The sequence below is a fragment of the Diorhabda carinulata genome, chromosome X (genome assembly GCF_026250575.1).
Source record: "Diorhabda carinulata isolate Delta chromosome X, icDioCari1.1, whole genome shotgun sequence".
Classification (NCBI taxonomy): Eukaryota; Metazoa; Arthropoda; class Insecta; order Coleoptera; family Chrysomelidae; genus Diorhabda; species Diorhabda carinulata.
Window position 1 is genome coordinate 59962860 of NC_079472.1, and position 23812 is coordinate 59986671.

Consider the following 23812-nt stretch of genomic DNA (forward strand, 5'->3'; position numbering starts at 1 on the left):
TATCGTCTTCAGACACTGAAAGTAAACTGATTCCCTCAGTCTCTGAAGACGATAACTAGGTTATCGAAACGGTCATATCAGACAGTGTAATCGTGAGTGTTGATGTAAACAGTCTAAAGTACTGACCTGATTCTAGATGAGGTGTTATATAATGCAATTGCACGCAGTTTCCGTTGGACGCTTCATCTTTTGTGGAGCTCTGAAACTCTTCCAAGATAACCCTTTGTGGATATATGGTAGTGCTACCACAGTTACTCGTAGGACAACATGTCATGGGACTTAGATCGGTTTCACTAACGTCCATGGAATCTGTTTGAGTTTCGGCGTCGACAACTATAGACATTCTCGAACTAGATGATCTCGAACATCTGGAACTTCGCGGTGAATTTGAGTTTGTTCTTTGATGTCTTTTACGTGATGTTACCGAAGTTTGTGTAGAATGAGTTACGAATTCCGGTTCTGGTCTTAGTCTTCTGTAATCTGGTGCTTTTATAGAAACCTGAAAAAGATTAAATATATTAAACAAGTTTAACAGATATCAGATCTTACTTACAAGTTGCGGACTATCTGGACTAGTTAAACTACATTCGGGACTAGTAGGAGTTGTACTTTGATTTCCTGGTCTTCTTCTTGTTTTATTAAATCTCGATAATATCTTTCTTTGTCTAGCACCAGGTCGTTGTCTTTCAAATTGCTGCATTTTAGAAGCTAATTCTACTAACATTTGGTTAACTTTTTCAAGTCTTCTATCATATACTTCTCTTATATCTTTAATATGTTTCAGTTCGAGTTCTCTTTTTTCAATGAGTTGTTCTTCCTTGAGCTGGTACTCTATTTTGTGTTTCTGTAATTTTTCGCAGAACAAATAAATTTGCGTTCTAATTTCTTGTTTCCAACTTTCCTGTGTTTCAAAGAACGTCTTATCTTCATATTTTGATAATATATCAACGGAAGCTATTTCTAAATGATTACAGATTAATTTAAAATTCGGCCTTTCTCTCGGATTAAATTTCCAGCACATCTGCATGATCAATTTGAATCCGTCCGGACACGTAGATGGTATAGGCGGGATTAATTTACCTGAACCTACTGAATACATAATGGCACCGTTGTTCATCCCATCGTACGGTACTTCGCAAGTTATCAATTCCCAAAGAACGACGCCGAACGACCAGATATCTACTTTTTCGCTGCAAGCTAACTCTTGAATAGCTTCCGGAGCCATCCAAGCCACGGTTCCTGCAAAAGTCATCTTTTCACTGACGCCATTCCAAGTTCGTGAAGTACCGAAATCACTTATTTTGATAACTTCTCCCTCTCCTATCAACACGCTGAAAATTATAGAATAATCATTAAGTTTAATGGAAATAGTATCTATGAAATAAATACATTTCTTTAATTTCTTAGACCTTTTATATATGTTAATGTTTCTAAATCGTTTTGATTTTTGGTCTCTTCTGTTATAAAATTAGTTTTTTAATAACTTTGATAAAGACTGAAAGTAGTCGAAACGTCAAAATTTTTATCTATCTTTTATAATCTTTCAATCAGTTTTGAGTACTGAACATACTGTTTACACTACCACTACATTAACACTCACAATTACACTGTCTGACGCGCGTTTTCATAACCACTCATGCTATAGTAACGCCTCCCTAACGTAAAGGATTTGATGGACACTTTCTGTAGCACAGAGATGGTTCTCCTTACCTCCACCCTCCATACTTCAAACACTGAAAGTAAACTGACAGTTGACAGATAACTTGGTTATCGTAAGGCGCGTCAGACAGTGTAATTGTGAATGTTGGTGTAGTGGTAGTGTAAACAGTGTATTTAGTAACAAATATGTTCTAATGAAATTAATATTTCAATCAGTTTTGTGTACTGAACATACTGTTTACACTACCACTATGACAGCACTTACATTTACACTGTGTATAACGCGCGTTTTCATAACCAAATTATCGTCTTCAAACACTGAAAGTAAACTGACAGTTGACAGATAACTTGGTTATCGTAAGGCACGTCAGACAGTGTAATTGTGAATGTTGGTGTAGTGGTAGCGTAAACAGTGTGTTTAGTAACAAATATGTGCTAATGAAATTAATATTTCAATCAGTTTTGTGTACTGAACATATTGTTTACAATAACACTCACAATTACACTGTCTGACACGTGTTTTCATAACCAAGTTATCGTCTTTAGTCACTGAAGGTAAACTGACATTTGACAGATAAACTGACAGATAACTTGATTATCGGATGGCGCGTCAGACAATGTAATTGGGAATGTTGGTTTGAACAGGGTATTCAATACGAGTATTACCAACGGTTTTAAAAGTTCCAACTCAATTGTGGGTGACATGAAAAAAAGAATATTGATAAAAGCTATGGAGGATATTGTAGATAATCTACAAAAACTTACTTAGGACTTTTTAAATCTCGATGTATAATCTTGTGGCTATGTAGATAATGCATTCCATTTGCAATTTGCTTCGCCCAAGAAACTACCCTATTTATTGTTACGCTATTTTTCTGATTTTTGAGCAAATCAAAGAGAGGTCCGTAAGGACAAAATTCCATCACAATACAGTAACATGACGTTTCTTGCGTACAAACCCCCTTAAATTTAACAATATTCGGGTGATTTAATTTTCTGAGGTTTCGTATGTCGGTGTCTTTAAGTTCTGACACTTTTTTAACTGCTACTTGTACATTGTTGAGCATTCCCGAAAAAACTGCTCCTTGGCCTCCGGAACCCAGAAATTTGAGATCTGTTATTTGCTCGAAAGGAATTTCCCAATCATCTAAAACAAAGAAAAAATTATTAATATACAGATATTACGTTAGATTACATTAGAGTGTCAAAAAGTTACTATGCAGAAACTATGATCGCGTTAACCTAATCATGATTTGAAAGTTCGGATGGTAATCAGGATGCCATTCACTGTCGTTCGGAAACTGAGCGAAATAATCAGTTTATAGCCATAATATAGGATTACGTCAATAGTTTAACGAAGATTGCTACGTTAAATTTTGAGATAGACAAATAAAAACAAATATTTATAATTGAATATGGATTTATTGTTTTTCAAAATAATCTCCATTAAAATCAATACCCTTTTGCATGAACAATTCCTATGGAAACGACTTAATCAGTCATACAACGACTTGATCAGCACAATCCTGTTGGTTTAATCCACGTCGAAAGTCATACAAAAACATCACACGATGTTTCAAGTATCTATAAACAACACGTTCTGAGTACGTTCAACATTGAAAATGTCAAACTTCATTTGTCATCATGTTCACATCGGAGTTGCCATCTCTCAAAACTTAAGTAGCAACATAAATTTATCATACAAGTGAGTTTTGAATTATAAATTTCCAACGAAAACGGAACGCCATGTTCGGAAACCTTGATGAAAGTCTTCGTGTTCGGTTAGGATCCTCAGCCTGCAAAATATCTATCTGATTCAGGATGATACTTTCAAAAACGAACTATTTATTTCACAATTTTGAATAAACGCGGGAAAAATTAAGAATCTTGAATGTGGCTGCACATAACAGCCGAAACCGCGTAGCCATGAACGAGGATGTACCAGTGTCTGTTGCACTGGATTATTGGAGCGATTTGGAGGTGAGTGCCTCTTCTAAACTCAAGTGTAAGAATAGCGACAAGGCCGAGAAATGGTGGCAATCTTGCGTCCCAGAACAAGAAAATTTCATTTTAGGAGACCGACGCTGCACTATACGCGATATAACTGAAGATTTAGGCATTAGCGTAGCAAATAATGAGAATTTCATCCAGATAGGTACCAAGACTTCTGAATTTAGAGCAGAAATTCACAAGTTTGCCGCATATACGCGAATTGGATTGGGATATACTGAAACACCCTCCTTATAGTCCCGATTGGTCGCTATGCGACTATTATTTATTTAAGACAATTGACGGACTGCGATTGATAAAAGTACATTTTGCCACTTCATTTCCGAAATCCCTACAATAATTTGATGGAAAATTTACATTACCTTGATTGTTTTTATTTTCAACCACTCCTTTTCCTATGATGGACAACACCGGTCTTAAGCATCCGAAAATGCCGTTCATCCATCCTTGTTTGAGATCATATGCAGGTTGAGGTGTATCAGGGGAACTATCCTGACAAACTGCGGGTATATTAACTGCGTAATCATTTGTTATCTTCGGCAGAGAGAATTCATCTTTTATAGGAACACTGGAAATAATAATTTTTAGTAATAAAGAACGTCTCCAAGTTATTTAAATCAACCAATCAATTCAAATATGTATACTTCTCCTAACTACAAAAATTACGTCAAACAGAAAAAACTAATAATATTTGAAACAAACAACCGACGATAATATTAATGAGACCATGAAAGAAATAAAAAACAGTTTTAAAACTTATTACAGGAAATGAAGAAATATTGGAAATGTACTATTTGTTAAGGGCGAAGAAACTCTAAATCAAAATCTCGATTTGTAAAACCGAATACATAGAAAATACAGTATGAACATGAACATAGAAAACACCAAGAAATTGATCATGAACATAGAAAATATGGAGTGTAGAGGTAAGTAGACCCATGTCAGTATATCAACAAGTGTCCGTAGAAAGGGCGCAAATTCTTATTTGAAAGTCATAACTATTATTGAGGAATAACATACGAGGAATGTCGCTGAAATACCTGGACCAACAAAACGAAATCTCCTTTTAGCTTCAAATAAGTTTTCCAGCGATGTTTAATCAGTTCGATACCGTTTTTATAATAAGAATAATCAAGATCTTCAAAATAAGAATTAACTGTTGACATCACCTACTCATTGTTGGAAAATCTTTCACCACCTAACCATTTTTTCATTAATTTTGCACATTGCAATAACAGATATGTGAGCTGGTGCATTGTCTTGATGAAAAAACTATTTCTTCTTAGCCACTTACGGCCGTTTTTGCTTGATTCCTCCTGATAATATGTACTTTTTGAAATGCCTACTATGTCTGCTAGCTCGCGCACTTTCAGACGATAATCATCCAGTACCGCTTCGTGGATTTTCTTCAACATTTCTGGAATCGTCACTTCGTTTGGTCGACCACTGCGATGCTGGTCTTCGCAGGTCGTACGGCCTCATTTAAACTCTGCTACCCAATATTTTACTGTTGATAACGGAGGAACAGTCTTACCCAAAGTAGAATCCAGTTATTTTTCACGCAACTATCGCCATTGCTAGGTTAGACCAGGTACCATCCTCGTACTGTTAGTCGCAAAATAAACAGATGTTGAAACAAATCAAATCCTTTACTTTTCAATTTTCTTCCAACTGAACAACAAGTTTTCTATTGTTCATAATTTTTTTCCATTTGTATTAACAACAACAGAGTAAATAAAGTTACAACAATATAATAAACAATGTTTATGAAAAACTCGTGTTAATATAAAATCATTATCCTCATTTTTTTTGGAAAATTTTAAAGGTTACAGTTATCAAATTATTTTTTACTACGTAAGTACTTGCGATAGTTTTCAACTATACAAGTCAAGTAATAGAAATAGAAAAAATTAAATACCTAGACTCAACGAAAGCAGATGAAAAATTAGACGGAGAAATCACAGAAACGGCGACAGACACAAAATATTTATTTGTATGCAAAGGACTGAAAGTGCTACTTTGTTGGACGAGTCTGAAAATTGCGAGACTTTATTATACAATATAATGTACTTAATAATATTTGCAATGTCAATATTAATTTATAAATTATTTGCAAAAAGTAATGTTGATTGTACCTCCAGGACAATTATTAACATTTATTGGATTGGATGCAGATGTAATATGTATATCTCTACTAGATGTAGACGTGTTTGCGTCATATGTCAACTGTCAACATTGAAGTGGCTAGAGTGACATTTGAGGAAGTTAAAGTTTTTTACTCCAGAGCGTCTCGAAAGTGTTTTGCAGTGCAGAACTATCACTACATGGAACACTCAAAACGCAACTTTCGGTATGTAAATAAATACAGAACGAACAACTTTCAGATGGCGTCGTCTAAAAAATTATTTAACGCGACAGCATTTATAGGGAACAATGAACTACCTAAGGGCATAAAAGTGGAAATTTGGAAATTTATAAAAGCGTTATTATACCTTTACTTACACATGGCTCCAAATTGAAATCGAAATCGAAAAAACTGTGAAAAGGATGAGGGAGAGAAGAATCTTCAAATGTAGAGGAAGACAAGGAAGAACTAGATTAAAGATATCAACAAAGCTACTGAGCATAGAGATGCTACCACAAACTAATATATCGAAAGAAATAGAGCGAATTTTAGAATAAAGATCCGTAGAACAAAGTAACTCAATCCACTACAAAGAGTAGAAAGACATTAGGAAAGTAAATGTAATTCAAAAAAGGTGTACAAAATAAAAAGTATTAACATTATTCTTGGTTATAAGATCCACAATTTTTGTCTGACCTACAAGTCCGTTTGGGGACTTTTCAGTCATTTCTGATGGTTTTAGGAAATTTATTTTATCAATTTTTGTCGTTTCATTATAAGTTTTAGGAATAATTTGACTGGACTATTATTACTTACACGCTTTTGTTTCAATTCTTATCGCGGTTTAGGTAGTATCTCGAAAAAATAAGATAATTCTGAGGGTAATGTGGTTAAAACTGCTGATAAAAAACGTTTAAAATACGCAATAATGAAATACGATCGAAATTCCTTTAGGTACAATATCCAACAAGAGCTCAGAGTTGCTTTGAGTAACTGGACAGTTAGAGAAGATTTAAGACAGCTTAATTTGAGACAAATAGGACAACTACTGGCCCCAAATTAACCCCAGCCCCTCGAGCAGTCAGTCTATGATTTGCCAGATAACACGTTAATTGGATTAAAGGCCAACCCTACATAGAAGAAATTTCAGGGGATAACTTCGTTCCCCAAGCTAGTTTTATCGGCGAAAACTTCATCCTAATGCCCGTCCACATCCTTTAGGAGACAAATTCGGGATAGAAATTCTGCACTAGTCGCGAAATCAATCACAAAATGGCGCTCACTGAAGAACATGAAAACATGGAATAAGATCTACGAAAGAAACTAATTCTGTTAGTAGTGCCAGGGAAGGAAACACTAAATATTGTTAATTCAATTTCGAATAAATTGTCAAGATTAAGGTTGGCGACAATTTCGGCATACTCATTTCAGTCCAATCGCTTATGTTTTTTAACCATGAATTTTATCTGCGACCAGGTCCACGTTCTCCTTCGATTTTTCCTTCTATTATTAATTTCAGTATATCAGGCTTGTTGTCACGGTATATGAGGCCTAGAGAAGCGGTCTTTCTTATCTTTATTGTTGTAAGTAACTCTTTTTCCTTTCCCATACGTCTAAGCACTTCCATGATATTTTTAGTAGTCTACGGAAGATCCACATTTCAAAAACCTCGAGTCTGTTCATAATATCCACTTTTAATGTCCATGTTTCTGCTCTATACAAGAGAACTGAGTCCACGTACTTTACAAAACGGTATTTTAAGTTTAAGTTCAAAGTTGCGTTACATAATGGGTTTTTCACCTTTAGGAATATAGCTCTAGCTTGTTCTATACATACAGGGTTTGTCCAGAAAGTAATAGGACTGATTTTCTTCCGCCGCGATTGTACTTCAGAGCGTGCGCGTACCGACTGGATTCGGTAGAGGGCGTTCCTAGCTAACAAACGAGCGGCTGGTCAGTTGTCTCCGAGCACCTGGAGAGTCAGGACAGGCATTTTCGCGCGACGTGTTTCTGTGAGTTGTGCAAGCCGAAAATGCAGCGTTCGTTAGCAGAGGTACGCGATTAAATTCTGTGTGAAACTCGGTAAATCTGCGACAGAGACGTTTGATATGATCAAGCAGGCTTACCCAGATGTTGCTTTAGCAAAAAGTGGTGTGTTTCGGTGGCACCAGGCCTTTTTGGAGGGCCGGGAAGAGGTCGCCGATGAAGACCGTGCTGGAAGACCTTCGACTTCGACAAACATCGACAATGTGACTCGTGTGCGCAAAGTTTTGAACACAGACCGTCGACTAAGTATTCGTTTGATTGCCCAGATGTTAAATTTACCAAAATCTGTGGTTCATGACATTGTGACGGAGCACCACGACAACGCCCCGGCTCACACAGCCTTTCTTGTGAACAGCTACCTGACTAAGGCCGGCATTCCAACGCTTCCGCAGCCGCCCTACAGCCCAGATGTGGCCTCCCCGGACTTTTTTTGTTTCCTCGCCTGAAAAGGCCGATGAAAGGCAAGCATTTCGAGACTACAGAGGGGATCCAAGCAGCATGCACCGCGGCTCTCAAGGCTATTCCGGAGAATGACTTCCGTGACGCCTTCAATGCTTGGAAATCGCGCTGGCAGCGCTGCATCGACGCAGAAGGAGCCTATTTTGAAAGTTTTTAAAGAATTGTAACGATTGGCTCAATAATTTTTTTTAAATCGACTCAGTTCTATTACTTTCCGGACAAACCCTGTAATTTTACCTCCACGACAGGGTCTACATTTGTCGTTATGGAGCTATAAAGAAAATTAAGTTGATTTCCCACTTCTACTCCAACTTTGTTGATTAGGCGTTGAAGAGCTTTTGGATTGTCTGTAATATTAACTTTGTCGTCTGTATAACGTATGTTGTTTAATGTCGTACCGTTCATTTTTATTCCATCCTCGTCGTCGCCTTTTGGCTTTGGTTGAATGTGCTCAGAGTTTTGTCCGCGAGTGTACGACTTGAATCAATTCTTTTGCTAACCAATGTAGATGACTTACAACCCATAAATAGTCGGTCTATATTTTTATGACGGTGATTATTACGATTTACGGTTCTTTAAGTAAAATGCATGAGATAAAATTTAAAACCGACTTGAGTTTTTTACTTGAATCTGTTTATCTTATCTCTGCGTGCTAATAATATAATTAGGAGATAGTCTAGGTACACAAAAAACGAAATATAATTTACAACATACTGCAATTTAACATAAAAATGTCTATCTTATATATCCAATTCAAATTAACACGGATATGATAAATATTATTAAATACAAGAAAAATATGCAAGGTGATTTACGAGGTCTGATCAAAACATCATTCGATAACATCGGGCTTGTCTCAGCGCGTAGGTGAGGCCTAAAATATTTTTTTAAAAATTTTATTAAGAGAATTTGAAAGATTGAATACATATATACAAGGTGTCTCAAAAAGAAAGTTCAAATTTCTATTGTTTATTACGTGAGCACAGTTAATCGGAGATATGTCAATCGTTAGCCTGGCCCTTGGGAATTTAGTCGCTTTGAAGCATTTTTCGGAAGCGAACTGTGCGTTGTACGTACGTTAAGTTGTACAAAACTGTTAAATCGGCGACTGTAGCGCAATGCAGTCACTTAAATGACGCGCCAAGCACTCAACTGATTGGAAAATTGGCCGAGAAGTTTGAAAAGACTAGATCAACATTGAACAAACCAAAATACGGACGTCCAAGGTCTTCTAAATTCGTCAAAATCATTATTTAGCATTTTAGACAAAGATGGATCTGCACCCTTACAAAATTCAGAACCTCGAGATTCTAGTAAAAGGCTTGACTTCGTAAACCAGATGATTGAGCGCTTTTCCACTGTCACCAACTTCTTGTTTTCGAATAATTATCTTAATGGACACGTCAAAAAGCAACCAATCTAAATCCCTTAAAGTGACCATATCGAGAAATTACTTTTTTGAAGATAAAAGTCGTCGAGTAGTTAGAGTGAATTCAGCGCGTTATGTGCAGATATTGGACGAAATTTTCGTCCCTGGACTGCAAAACTTGTTTTAAATAAACCATTTTCTCTAAATTATTTAAAAATCAATATTTTTACGTAACCCAAAATATCTTAAATAATCAGCTTCTTTTTAAATGATTTATCAAAAAAATTGCTTGCTCGTAGACAAATCTTTTGTAAAATATGAATAAATAATCTTTACTTGCCCTGTATAATATACTAAAAATAGGTCTAGCAGGAAGTAAAATTAGCATATCACTAAAAGGGAAACAAGATAATGCCACGAGACTAGAAAAAAATCTATATTGTCCCCTAGTTCAAAATGATAGACGATAACAATATAGTTTCACCCCGAATCTACCCTCTTCACCTATTACACGCAAAGCTCTTAGTCTACCTACGAATATTTGACCCTCTTCTCGTGCATGAATGCACCGAATGAAATATTTTGATAAAGGGGAGATTTTGGCGGTTGCATTGAATTTATAAATGTATCAGAGTTGTTAAAAAATATTCAAAACAACTAAAACTGTCTGCAAATAATTTAATTAATTTTCTTTAATATTTGATATCCTATTTCACGTATTTATCAATTTATTTATAATATTTTTTAGCAGAACTGTAAATACTTTTTGTAAGGTGCAAACTATACGAAGTCAGTCTATTAAATAACGAGACTGGTTACGAAAAAGGGTTTTATTATAAAAAATATTCTACGTTCGAATGCTTCCCTTTAATATACACCCCTTCCCTTTCCACACATCTTTCCATACGTTTGGATACGTGTTGGAAGCTTTTAAAAACAATATAATATAAGTAATTTGAATTTCTTTTTTGGGATGCATTGTCTTGTTGTAACAGCACTTTCGTTTTCTTCAAAAGGGGTCTTGTTTTAATGATTCCGTCCTCCAATAACGCTACGTAATAGTCGTTGTTTATAATTTTTTCCTTTTTAATGTATTCCATAAATATTATACCATGCGCATTCCAAAATACTGATGCCATAACCTTACCAGCCGACTTTGCATGTTTTCACGCTTTGGATTTAGGCCAGGGCATTTGTAACAAAATTAATAGTAGAAAAAAAACAACGCCATCGTGTTATAGGAGTTAAATAAAAGTTATTTGCATAAAATTCAACATTTTTTCTCTAAGGGTTATTTTTTTAAACAAAAAAAAACACCAAAAAATCGTGTTACAAATTTTGTTTTTTGCATTCAGTGCTTAACCTATGCAAGACTAGTTTTTATTACTATGGACAATATTGTAGAGAATTGAAAAATCTTCAAAATTAGCTTTTATAAACTAAATTTCGATAATTGGTTGCTTAGATAATTTAACCGAAAAGAGAAAATTTTGAATTTTTTAAATTGTTTATAATTTGTTTAATTTTAAATATAAAGGTTTCTTATTCACTGAAAACCGAGATCTCGATGTACATAATCCATGCTCTAAAGATGGACCCTGTGGCTCCAATAGTTTTTGCAAAATGGCAATTAAACCATAGGAGGCCCTTTTTTTCAAAGGACCATTCTGCTCACCGGTCCTATCAATTTAGAAAGTCGCGTTGGAAAGAAGAAGGGTTGAACTAATTTTTTTTTTACCTCAAAAAAGGGGTAGAAAAAAATTAATAAACAATTTATTGTTTTTTATTTTATAAAAATATCGTAATACCATTGTCACATTCGGAAAGCTGGCAGTTTAATTTGGGGCGAAGTTATACATTTTTTTTAAATTTACTGCGGCTTTGTTTTCCAATATTAAAGAATGTTTTTTACGTCATTTTGTAGGGGAAGCTTGAAATTTTTATCATTAAAAGTTTCAATAATCTATTATTTTGCATGTGCATTTGGTAGCGCGCTAAAAAATGCTCGGACAGACTTCAAATATGCGGAGCGCTGAAAAATATTAATTATCTCAGTAACTATTGATCTCTTTTTTTTAACCGGGTTAACTCGTTCAGCTAAAATAGCTGTCACATTAGTTTTATGCTAAAATTAATAATTTTCCCAGAATTTTCCCCTCTATGAATTTTGCGATTTTTTGCAAGACTTATTTATTAACTAAATAAACAGTTATTCATACTGGCATAAAATACTTTGTATTCTAGGTGAAAATACTGAAATTCTATGGGGAAATACTTCGCATTTACTGCTTTACTCGAACGCATTTATTACTATTAATTTTGTCACAAAAAGCCTTTTGTTCGTAAGTGCCCTGGCCTAAATCAGTTTCTCACGTACCATCTACCATCAAATGGTACGTGTAAAATGGTAGAACATATTTCTTTCATAATCACATATCGAAGCAAAAAATTTAATTTCGAAAGTTTGGGCGTCTATAACATCTACAGTTTCGGAAATTTTGACATGTTTTTTCTCACATTTCCTTTGACCAGAGGAAAAAAAATGGAAATATTTACTACATACGTATAAAATGTACTCACTTATTTGTTTTTGTGTCGAGCATTATTTCGAAAACATTTCACCATAAACAAATAAAATAATTTAACAAAGAAATAAGAAAAAAGTGAGCTCAAATTTTGGGTTGATTGTACACATATGGTGAAACTCGATTACGTCAATTCGATAAGGTTTTAAACTTGACAACAATTCTAGAATTACTTATTTGAAGTTCAGGGATATGAACATCAAGGTTATCTATAGGCAAACAGCAGGTGAATTCACTGAAGATTTTCAAATTAATTAAATTAACTTTGACAATAAAAGTTGTACCTTGCTTTCTAGATACATGAAAAGTTATAGAAAATATTTTATGATAGGGGAGGTAAGGCCCAATATAAAATTATACGTCAGTAACAGAAAATATTTTATATATCTTAATCCTCATCTAAAATTAATATTATCATTTCAATCAATAATTGTTTTAGTTAAGATTTAAATTTCTGTTGATATAGTCTTGTGATAAAGTGGTTAGCTCAGGTAATATGAGGCTTGCTACTCAATTTCTACTTATTTCCATCATAAAGTTCGACATTTTTAATGCTGAACATACTCAGAAAGTGTTATCATACGACTGCTATTTGACTTGTTCTCTTGAAACATTAATCTTGGCCAAAAAATGGAATTAAATTCAATCGTGGTCCCTTTTCGTTAGAGGATGAAGGTCTTCCAAAATCGGATGTTGTACCAGAAAACATCGATACTGTGCGTAAACTGATATTGCAAGATCGTGAAGTCGAGGCATACTTGGACATTAGATCCACTCGCATAGATACAATATTGCATGAAGATTTGGCTGTCCAAAAGATTTGTGCAACGAAATGCTGAAAAAATTGTTGATAAGCCAAAACCAACAAAAGTTGTTCGCGCAAGAAACACTTCGAAGCAAATGGTCGTCTGTTTTTTCGGAATATCTTAACCATTCCACTGGAGCAACGTAGAACGGTCAATCCTGAATGGTGTTCCAGCATTTTTCGCTAGAAGTGTTCGAAAGAATCCGGGGAACCAATCGCAGAAGACGAATCATTCTCCACTACGACAATGCGAGCTCTCACACATAAGTTCAATCAAAAACGTTTTGGAACACTCAAAACATCGGATTGAAAGGTCATCTTTGTTTCGTACCCAATGGTTTTTTCTTAGTCCCGTGGATAAAAAATAAATTGAGAGGTCAACGTTTGCCTACAACTGAAGAATCGTTCACATCAAATCACATGTTTTGAAGGTACCTCAAACGAAATGGAAAAAATGCTTCTACAATTGGTTCAAACGTATGGAATGTATATTGATCACAATGGAGAATATTTTGAAAAATAAGAAAGCCATACCAGCCAATTATGAATGTCTGTTCTTGTCTATCTCAAAACTTGAGTAACAACCTTCATAACATAGGGGTAGAAAACTTGAACTTTGGCGTACGAACATCGATCGTATTTTTTACTATAATTGATAATTGTTAGTCAAAAGAATAAATTATTGGTCAAAAACATGATTTTTCGGTTTATCCCTCTCTATGTACTCTCGTTTTAGCGCAATGAGGTTTTTTTTTACCAATTTATATCACGTTATTGCGTGAATGAACGACAATTAGAAAGAACAATAATTTTATCAATTTAAAACAAAGTTCCTGTTTTTAAACAGTATTACGTTAACTACACAACTTCATCAAATTTTTATTTCCGTCACAAAGATAAAGTTGGGAGATACCGCAAACAAAGATTGCATAAACTTACATAAGTTCTTCTCTATTTAATCGATTATATAACTAAAAGCGGCTCAAAGATTAATAAATTTTATTTTATTTTATCAGTTGATTTACGATTAAATTGAACCTTCGACTAGGAATTTATGAAAACAAATTATCAAACCCTCTACCTACGTTTATTGTAAAATAGCCTCAATATTGCGTTCCGGGTACGATATCAAAATATCAAAACTGTAAACATATGGTTGACCTAAAAACGCTACGAGTTAACGACAACATTCGTCGAGGCGTTAGCCAGGAAAGTAGTTGTTTTCTCGGCAGAATACATTTTCGAAATAATGAATTTCGACATTAAATTTCGATACATTTTACCATCGGAATCTATATTATCGGCGACTACGCTAGACTTCCAACTGAACAGTGGTTCGCAGTTGGAAGTGAGGGTGGCGCCAGTTATCGTACGCAGGGAATGTTTAATTATATGAATCGAATAGCGACGCTATTTGATGTTTGATGCGTCTCAAGCCCGATCAAGGGTTGTTAAACCACTCTGATGAGACGTAATAACGTCGAAACTATTCAGTAGTAACAATCTCTCCTTGCAATTGTGAGCCATTGTGGATGTTAATATCAACAAAAAAGTTGATTAACATCACGCTCTTCAGAGGAGATATAATTCAATATTCGCCGTGGCATTAGCCAGGAAAGTAGTTGTTTGCTCCTCTAAATAACAGCAGAAATAATTTTCGAAATATTGAATTTAGAAATTACGTCAGTAGTGAATAGTAGAAATCTTTTAATTTTCAAAGAAATTAATTTATTTTTGTCCTATAACTGTATTCTAAAACGTTCTCTATGTACATTCTTTAACGCTTAAATTAAGGTTAAAATTATAGTAAATTTGAGGTGACACTGTTTTATATTCGCTAGTAAGTTTTTCTAATATATTTTTAACTTTGTTTTCTTTATATAGTGCTCACTAAATTTCAATTATCTCTCATAATTTCTTTTTATTTCAAACAAATTTTTTATGCTTAATTTGTATGGCTCTTTTTTATTCAGATCTGTTCTACCTACTTGTTCCTTCTTTAGTAATTTCTTCCGCAGTTCTACAGCTGAGTTCCAAATTGTTGGTTGGGTTAACTGTAGAACTGCGGAAAAAAAGAAGGGAACTGGAATTAATAAAGAATAAACGAGTAGATAGAACAGATCTGGAGAAAAAGGGGCTGATGCGCTAACATATACAAAAATTGAATTTATATTTTTTGAAATATACCGTACAAAAATGTATTCTGTTCGTCGGTTTCCGAAAAAAAAATAGAAAATACGAATTAAGCATACAAAATTTGCTGGAAATAGAAGGAAATTATAAAAGATAATTGATTTTTAGTGACCTTAATTAGGCGTTGTATGATTTAAATAGAGAACGTTTTAGAATCCTATTGAGATTTCATTGAATTTTTCGAATAGAGTGGAAAGTTTCTTCGATAACTTTTGAATATTATTGTCATTAATTTAATGAGACCTAAAAATGTTTTTAACGATTGGTATGTTCGAATATGCATCTAAATGCACATTAAATTACATATACAGGTTGTCAAAATTTATGTGGTATCTAAACAAAACAAATATTGCATAAACACAATAACGGTCCGAACTTAAACCTTTACATTTGAACTTGTTTATTGAAATCTGCTGCTATTAGAGAAAAAGTGATTCCTGGGAATTTTTTTGAATCACTGATAAGCATTCTGAATTCGGAATTCCTTATTTGATTAAATTATTTAATTAAGGATTTTGTCAATCGACTAAATGTATGCCAGAATGTCATTTCCATTATTCCATAAGGAGAATACCATTGACAACGGCGCCTAGTTAAATAAGATTAGCTCGGGCATTTGAACAACTTCATCTGAATAGATGAATCTCGTTGTAGATACAGGATAAGATATATTAAGTAGTGGCCACAATTTCATGTCGTTATAGGTCCATGGATCATTTTTATTGATGGTACTGTCGGACCACATCGACCTGCGGAGGTTTTAGAATGAATAGGAAACCAAAGTTTTCTACATCTACCGATTTCAATCAGATCGCATGAATCTGAATCCCATCAGTTACAAAAACCCATTGAGGACCATAATTCGCGACTATGAACCATAGAGGATCTTAAAAATCTGGTTGTACACAAAATTACGTACAAGTGGAGGTCACACAAAATTAGTTGTTGTCTAAACATTATTTTTTATCAACTTCTTCGATGAATTTTCCAGTTTTATTTTCAGTATTCTAGGATAAAAAAATTGATTTCGTTTTTGTCATTCAAAAGTGAATAAAAACCCACACGTATAAAAAGTGATATCAAAATTTTCTTTATAGTTTTGAAAATCGAATTCACACCTATTATATTGCTTTCGAACAATCAAGATTATCTACATCTACCGATTTCAATCAGATCGCATGAATCTGAATCCCATCAGTTACAAAAACCCATTGAGGACCACAATTCGCGAATATGAACCATAGAGGATCTTAAAAATCTGATTCTACAGCTTTGGACAAAAATTCCACAAAATTACGTACAAGTGGAGGTCACACAAAATTAGTTGTTGTCTAAACATTATTTTTTATCAACTTCTTTGATACATTTTTCAGTTTTATTTTCAATATTATAGGATAAGAAAAAAATATTTTGATTTCGTTTTTGTCAGTCAAATGTGAACAAAAACCCCCACGTTTAAAAAATCAAAATTTTCGTTCTAGTTTTAAAAATCGAATTCACACCTATCATATTGCTTTCGAACATCTGTTCAATGTTCATAAAATTGGGCTCAGATAACCTTAATACGATTCTGTTAGATAAACCGTTTTTCCGACAACTGATAATATTTAGATACACCCAGGAATATTGTAATATAGACTTTAGCAAACAGAATTTGTATCAAACTAATATTCTGAGGTTAAATTAATGACAGAAATTTTGTTTTTATTCCAAAACAACTAGTTAATATAATAACTTAGCAATATATACTGGAATTTATGGAAAACTCTCGTTAGATATGAAACCATTATGATGGTTATAACCTTGAGCTAATTAATCTTGAACTAAGCATGAAAAGTTTCGTTCGATTCTTTTGCTACCCATGCCTAACCGAGAAATTGGAACCTATCTACAAAATTGGATATAAAATTTGTATAAATTAACAAATTTCTTATCAAAAGCATATTGAAATATAAATAATAAATTGAAATTCAGAGTGGATTTCATTGACACACGATCCACACATCCACCAACAATTGAATAATGAAAGTTTATAACCTTGACAGGTTTAGAAATAGAAAATATTCGTTTACGAAATATATGAGACGTAACGTAATAAATTTTCCAACCTGTTATCTTTAAAGTAATTCTCCACGATGAAAATTCTCGGTACCATCTTTTTGACACTAATGGGAAAGTTTACCTTCACCATTTTTGCACACCGAACATACCGTTTATTTACTATAAGGTCAACAAATAACTTAACTATATTATAACCGTTATTTCGCCGATGTTTTATTTTGTTTAAAATAACATTCGATAAACATGTTTCGTCGCGCTGTCGTAAAACCTCACTGATGTTTAACTCGAGTGATTTCAACGAAACTACTCAAAGAAACTTATCTAATGACACAAGGTATTGAAACCGAACACACGCTGTTTGGTTCAGAAGCGTAAATCAGATAAAATGAATTACAGATTGACGATTGCGAATATAACGTAGGCTGCGTATGTACAGAGTTGTATCGAAACAATTCTATTAATTAATATGTGAAAGGAGCGATCAATCATCTGTCTTATAGCAATTAGGAAAAAAACGCTAAGTGACAAATGTAGCAAGAAATTTTATCAGTGTCCAACTTGCATTAATGTCTTTTTTATTCGATTATCCAATACTATGCAGATTGTGACGAAATAAATTATAAAAGAGTTAATATTTTCTCATAAAAGCGATTATAGTCGTAACGTAACGTAACCTAACCTCATCTAACCTAACCTAACCTTACCTCACTTAACCTAACCTAACCTCACCTAACCTAACATAACCTAATTTTTGTTCAATATTTTATTTAATATCGAACATTTGCTTATTTTGGAAAAATTAGTTGTTGCATTAAGTCAAAACGAAAAACGTTTCGTTTTAATGATAATAATTATTCAAAAGTTCGTATGTTTGCCCATCTCTACGACTAGGACAAGATCAGAGTTGGCTTGAAGTGAAGAATTTGCTGCATATGAGTCAGTGAGTGTCTCTACAGTCAAAAAAAGACTTAAGGCAGCCAACCTTGAGCCAAAAAAGCCAGAGAACACGTTAATTGTATTGCCGAAGATGGGACTCTGCTCTGTTCTGAAACGAAAGCAGAATGCACTTGCATGGTAAACATAGAAGAGAGCGTCCCTACAGAAGACCTGGAAAAAGATTCGGTAGCGTTGCATGAAAGAAAACGTGGCTTTTTGAAAAAACTCCGGGATGAACGCACATTTCAATCGAAGTAGAAACCTCAACAGATACACATCAATGTTAACAACAATCAAAAATTCTATTTGAAAATGGACAATACAAGTAATAAAGCTGCTCAAGCGTTCACTCTTTTGCGACAAGGCCAGAGGTAGCGAGAAATGGCCAGTGCGCTGCACAATGTGTTGTTTTCAGAGTTTACCAAGACACTGGTAAGTTTCATCGGGGACGCGGAAAGAAGTAAAACGTGCACATCCGATTCATTGTCAGTATATCGTTGAGCAATCGGGCTCTCACTGGTGTTCAACACCAACAAGAGCTCAGAGAAACACCAGGAGTGGCTGTGAGTGGCTGGACAGTCGTCGGAAGACTTAAGGCAGCTAACCTTGAGCGAAAATGGCCAGTTACTGGTCACAAATTAACCCAAGCTCGCCGAGCAGCCCATCGACGATTTACCAGAGAACGTGTTAAATAGACTGACAAACAATGAGGCTCTATTTTCTTCTTAGACAAAAGTAGAGTGTGTCTAGTTGATGGCGATAGGAGTGGAAGAGTCTACAGAAGATCTGGAGAAAGATTCGCGCATCGTTGCATGAAAGAAAACGTGACTTTTGGAGCTTCCTTGATGGTTTGAGTACATATTTCAATGGAAGCTAGAATCGAGATGGTTCTTATTGAATCTGGTGGTGAAGCTGGGGATTAATGGCGAGTCGATACCTAAAAGAAATTTTAGGAAATCACGTCGTTCCCTGCTCCAGTTTCATCAGCGTAAACTTCATCCTAGAGCAGGACAATGCAGGCCACATACTGCAGGTAGTGTATGGCAGTCTTTACAGGATGTCGAATTTGTCTCTAGGGATTGGCCGACGCGTAGCCTGTACCTAAATCCTATCGAGCTTATGGGATGAACTTATGAGAGCAGTTGGAAAACTAATTTGTGTACTAAAAGAAGTGATACGCCTATATATTACGAATGCTTTATCATTTTATTACTCTTTCATTAATAAAAATAGACATTGTATCTATAACAAAGAATTTTAACTTTTCAGTAACCAACTTTTCAGCTAATTTTTAAAAAGTAGTCGCTGAAAACTAGTTGTACTAAAAATTTTGTTTCTTATGGCATTTTAAATGAATGTTTTACTCAATTTTTTTGACTTGGTGCGTACAAGTTTCAAAAATAAGTCCATATTAATTGAAAGCTCAATTTCAACGAAAAACTATACGTCAAAAGTATTGTACCAAATGATTTTTATAATATCGAAAATAATAAATTCCAGATAAGGTTTGTCAATAAATTATATTTATTAAGTATGGCTAAGGATATTATTTTATAAATATATATTTAGAAAGAAAAAAAGGAATAATCTGCAGATAAATATGTACGCAATAATCCTGATATTCCTTAGACACATGCTATATTTCAAAACATTTGATATTCAGGAGGAAACCGATTATTTAAAATGGACTTTGCAAGGAGGTCAAGGAAAATCTCCGGAAAAATATATTAATGTCGTAAATTTATTATCTGAATTTGTTATTTGATGAAAGTAATTTGCTCTTAACTGACTTATATTTTCATATTGTCCACTGTCAGATTTACATGTTGTATACAGAGTTGAAGAAAAAAGTTGTTATTTTGAATATGATATGAATCATTATCAAAATTATACTATTAAGATTATTTAATATTAATATATTACAACCTGTAGACCAAGCGGGATCTAGAAAAGATTTTCAGATATTTCAAGGTCTTTCTGTAGAAAATTGCAATCACATTGATTCAGGACACTGATTATAGCGGATCTTTTAGATTCCAAAAATGTTGGACGAGATTGAAAATCTGGAGCAATGTCAGTTTTTTGAAGAATGGAGATTAAACGAGAATCCAGAGCCTAAAGAATAATGGATTCATACGCAATCATCCACAAAAAACACAGCAAACAATAATAACAAAGGTCTCCTATGAGACGATTCAAAGATACAAATAAAATTCTCATCTGACGTTATCCCTTTAGAAAAATGAAGACAAGGTTAGATGGAGAAGCTACCAACGAAGAACTCCAATAAGCTGTAAAGTTGTATCTGAGTTCATGGGTATCAAATTTCTCTGTTAGGGAAAGTTGAACTTCTTATAACAGATGCCTCAATCTTCATTCTTATAGGTGATAGGGCAAATATGTTGGTAATAGGTAATAGAATTATGTTCTATCTTACATCCTTGGACTAACTAAAGACCTTTTATCACTTCGAGACAATAATAACTTTGATTAAGAAAATCTACAAATAACTCACTCAAGCAGGTTCAATAAAAACTGTGCCACAGGAAGTAAAACTGAACAAAGTCCCGAACCAAGAGGATACAATCTTGCTAAGCTTTTCGCAGCAACATTGGAATAATCCTTGAAGAAGTTGAACTGAGGAGAGAAGATACATAAGCGTGGATGGTTTTTACCAAGACCTGCTAGTAAGATTTTAATGAACTTAAGTGGGATTGAACTTGAATCTCTTTAAAACTTGGTGAATGACTCAACTAAAGTTGTGTTCGGAAACTAAGGCGTCAAGGCCTGGATTTAAGATTGTATTGTGGTAAAATTTGTCAATATCTTTCGAAATACGATCAGGCAGCATCAATACTCTATTGCCATCGATATTTCCATGCGGTATAGTCTTCTGGAAAGCTACACGTGGATATCGTTCAGCGGCTTCCCCATAATATCGTCCTGGGTCTCCAAATCTTGTACATTCAGGTATTTGTAGAGCTGATGGACCAAAAAGAAGTCTAGTGGCGCGAAGTTGGGGTTGTAAACCGGTTACTCACTCAATCAGGTTCAATAAAACCTGTGCCCCAGGAAGTAAACCTAAACAAAGTCCCGAACCAAGAGGATACAATCTTGCCAAGCTTTTCGCAGCAACATTGGAATAATCCTTGAAGAAGTTGAACTGAGGAGAGAAGATACATAAGCGTGGATGGTTTTTACCAAGACCTGCTAGTAAGATTTTAATGAACTTAAGTGGGATTGAACTTGAATCTCTTTAAAACTTGGTGGATGACTCAACTAAAGTTATGTTCGGAAACTAAGGCGTCAAGGCCTGGATTTAAGATTGTATTGTGGTAAAATTTGTCAATATCTTTCGAAATACGATTAGGCAGCATCAATACTCTATTGCCATCGATATTTCCATGCGGTATAGTCTTCTGGAAAGCTACACGTGGATATCGTTCAGCGGCTTCCCCATAATATCGTCCTGGGTCTCCAAATCTTGTACATTCAGGTATTTGTAGAGCTGATGGACCAAAAAGAAGTCTAGTGGCGCGAAGTTGGGGCTGTAAACCGGTTACTCACTCAATCAGGTTCAATAAAACCTGTGCCCCAGGAAGTAAACCTAAACAAAGTCCCGAACCAAGAGGATACAATCTTGCCAAGCTTTTCGCAGCAACATTGGAATAATCCTTGAAGAAGTTGAACTGAGGAGAGAAGATACATAAGCGTGGATGGTTTTTACCAAGACCTGCTAGTAAGATTTTAATGAACTTAAGTGGGATTGAACTTGAATCTCTTTAAAACTTGGTGGATGACTCAACTAAAGTTATGTTCGGAAACTAAGGCGTCAAGGCCTGGATTTAAGATTGTATTGTGGTAAAATTTGTCAATATCTTTCGAAATACGATCAGGCAGCATCAATACTCTATTGCCATCGATATTTCCATGCGGTATAGTCTTCTGGAAAGCTACACGTGGATATCCTTCAGCGCCTTCCCCATAATATTGTCCAGGGTCTCCAAATGTTGTACTGTCAGCTATTTATAGAGCTGATAGATCAAAAAGAAGTCTAGTGGCGCGAAGTTGGGGCTGTAGACCGGTTACTCACTCAAGCAGGTTCAATAAAAACTGTGCCACAGGAAGTGAAACTGAACAAAGTCCTGAACCAAGAGGATACAATCTTGCTAAGCTTTTCGCAGCAACATTGGAATAATCCTTGAAGAAGTTGAACTGAGGAGAGAAGATACATAAGCGTGGATGGTTTTTACCAAGACCTGCTAGTAAGATTTTAATGAACTTAAGTGGGATTGAACTTGAATCTCTTTAAAACTTGGTGAATGACTCAACTAAAGTTGTGTTCGGAAACTAAGGCGTCAAGGCCTGGATTTAAGATTGTATTGTGGTAAAATTTGTCAATATCTTTCGAAATACGATCAGGCAGCATCAATACTCTATTGCCATCGATATTTCCATGCGGTATAGTCTTCTGGAAAGCTACACGTGGATATCGTTCAGCGGCTTCCCCATAATATCGTCCTGGGTCTCCAAATCTTGTACATTCAGGTATTTGTAGAGCTGATGGACCAAAAAGAAGTCTAGTGGCGCGAAGTTGGGGCTGTAAACCGGTTACTCACTCAATCAGGTTCAATAAAACCTGTGCCCCAGGAAGTAAACCTAAACAAAGTCCCGAACCAAGAGGATACAATCTTGCCAAGCTTTTCGCAGCAACATTGGAATAATCCTTGAAGAAGTTGAACTGAGGAGAGAAGATACATAAGCGTGGATGGTTTTTACCAAGACCTGCTAGTAAGATTTTAATGAACTTAAGTGGGATTGAACTTGAATCTCTTTAAAACTTGGTGGATGACTCAACTAAAGTTATGTTCGGAAACTAAGGCGTCAAGGCCTGGATTTAAGATTGTATTGTGGTAAAATTTGTCAATATCTTTCGAAATACGATTAGGCAGCATCAATACTCTATTGCCATCGATATTTCCATGCGGTATAGTCTTCTGGAAAGCTACACGTGGATATCGTTCAGCGGCTTCCCCATAATATCGTCCTGGGTCTCCAAATCTTGTACATTCAGGTATTTGTAGAGCTGATGGACCAAAAAGAAGTCTAGTGGCGCGAAGTTGGGGCTGTAAACCGGTTACTCACTCAATCAGGTTCAATAAAACCTGTGCCCCAGGAAGTAAACCTAAACAAAGTCCCGAACCAAGAGGATACAATCTTGCCAAGCTTTTCGCAGCAACATTGGAATAATCCTTGAAGAAGTTGAACTGAGGAGAGAAGATACATAAGCGTGGATGGTTTTTACCAAGACCTGCTAGTAAGATTTTAATGAACTTAAGTGGGATTGAACTTGAATCTCTTTAAAACTTGGTGGATGACTCAACTAAAGTTATGTTCGGAAACTAAGGCGTCAAGGCCTGGATTTAAGATTGTATTGTGGTAAAATTTGTCAATATCTTTCGAAATACGATCAGGCAGCATCAATACTCTATTGCCATCGATATTTCCATGCGGTATAGTCTTCTGGAAAGCTACACGTGGATATCCTTCAGCGCCTTCCCCATA

General features: G+C 35.0%; 1 protein-coding gene across 4 annotated transcripts in view; it reads right to left on the reverse strand.

The window, feature by feature from the left end:
- Positions 1-23812, reverse strand: part of LOC130901552 (mitogen-activated protein kinase kinase kinase 13) — a 35541-nt gene that overhangs the window by 5297 nt on the left and 6432 nt on the right. For 2 of the 4 annotated variants that reach the window (XM_057813020.1, XM_057813021.1), the window contains exons 3-6: positions 4032-4237; positions 2425-2806; positions 554-1331; positions 127-499 (exon numbers count right to left, since the gene is read on the reverse strand). In XM_057813020.1, coding sequence (XP_057669003.1) covers positions 127-499; positions 554-1331; positions 2425-2806; positions 4032-4237 — 1739 coding nt within the window. Of the gene's footprint in view, positions 1-126; positions 500-553; positions 1332-2424; positions 2807-4031; positions 4238-12247; positions 12333-17358; positions 17674-23812 lie in introns of those variants that run through there. The other 2 variants (XM_057813022.1, XM_057813023.1) reach the window with 2 other exon arrangements.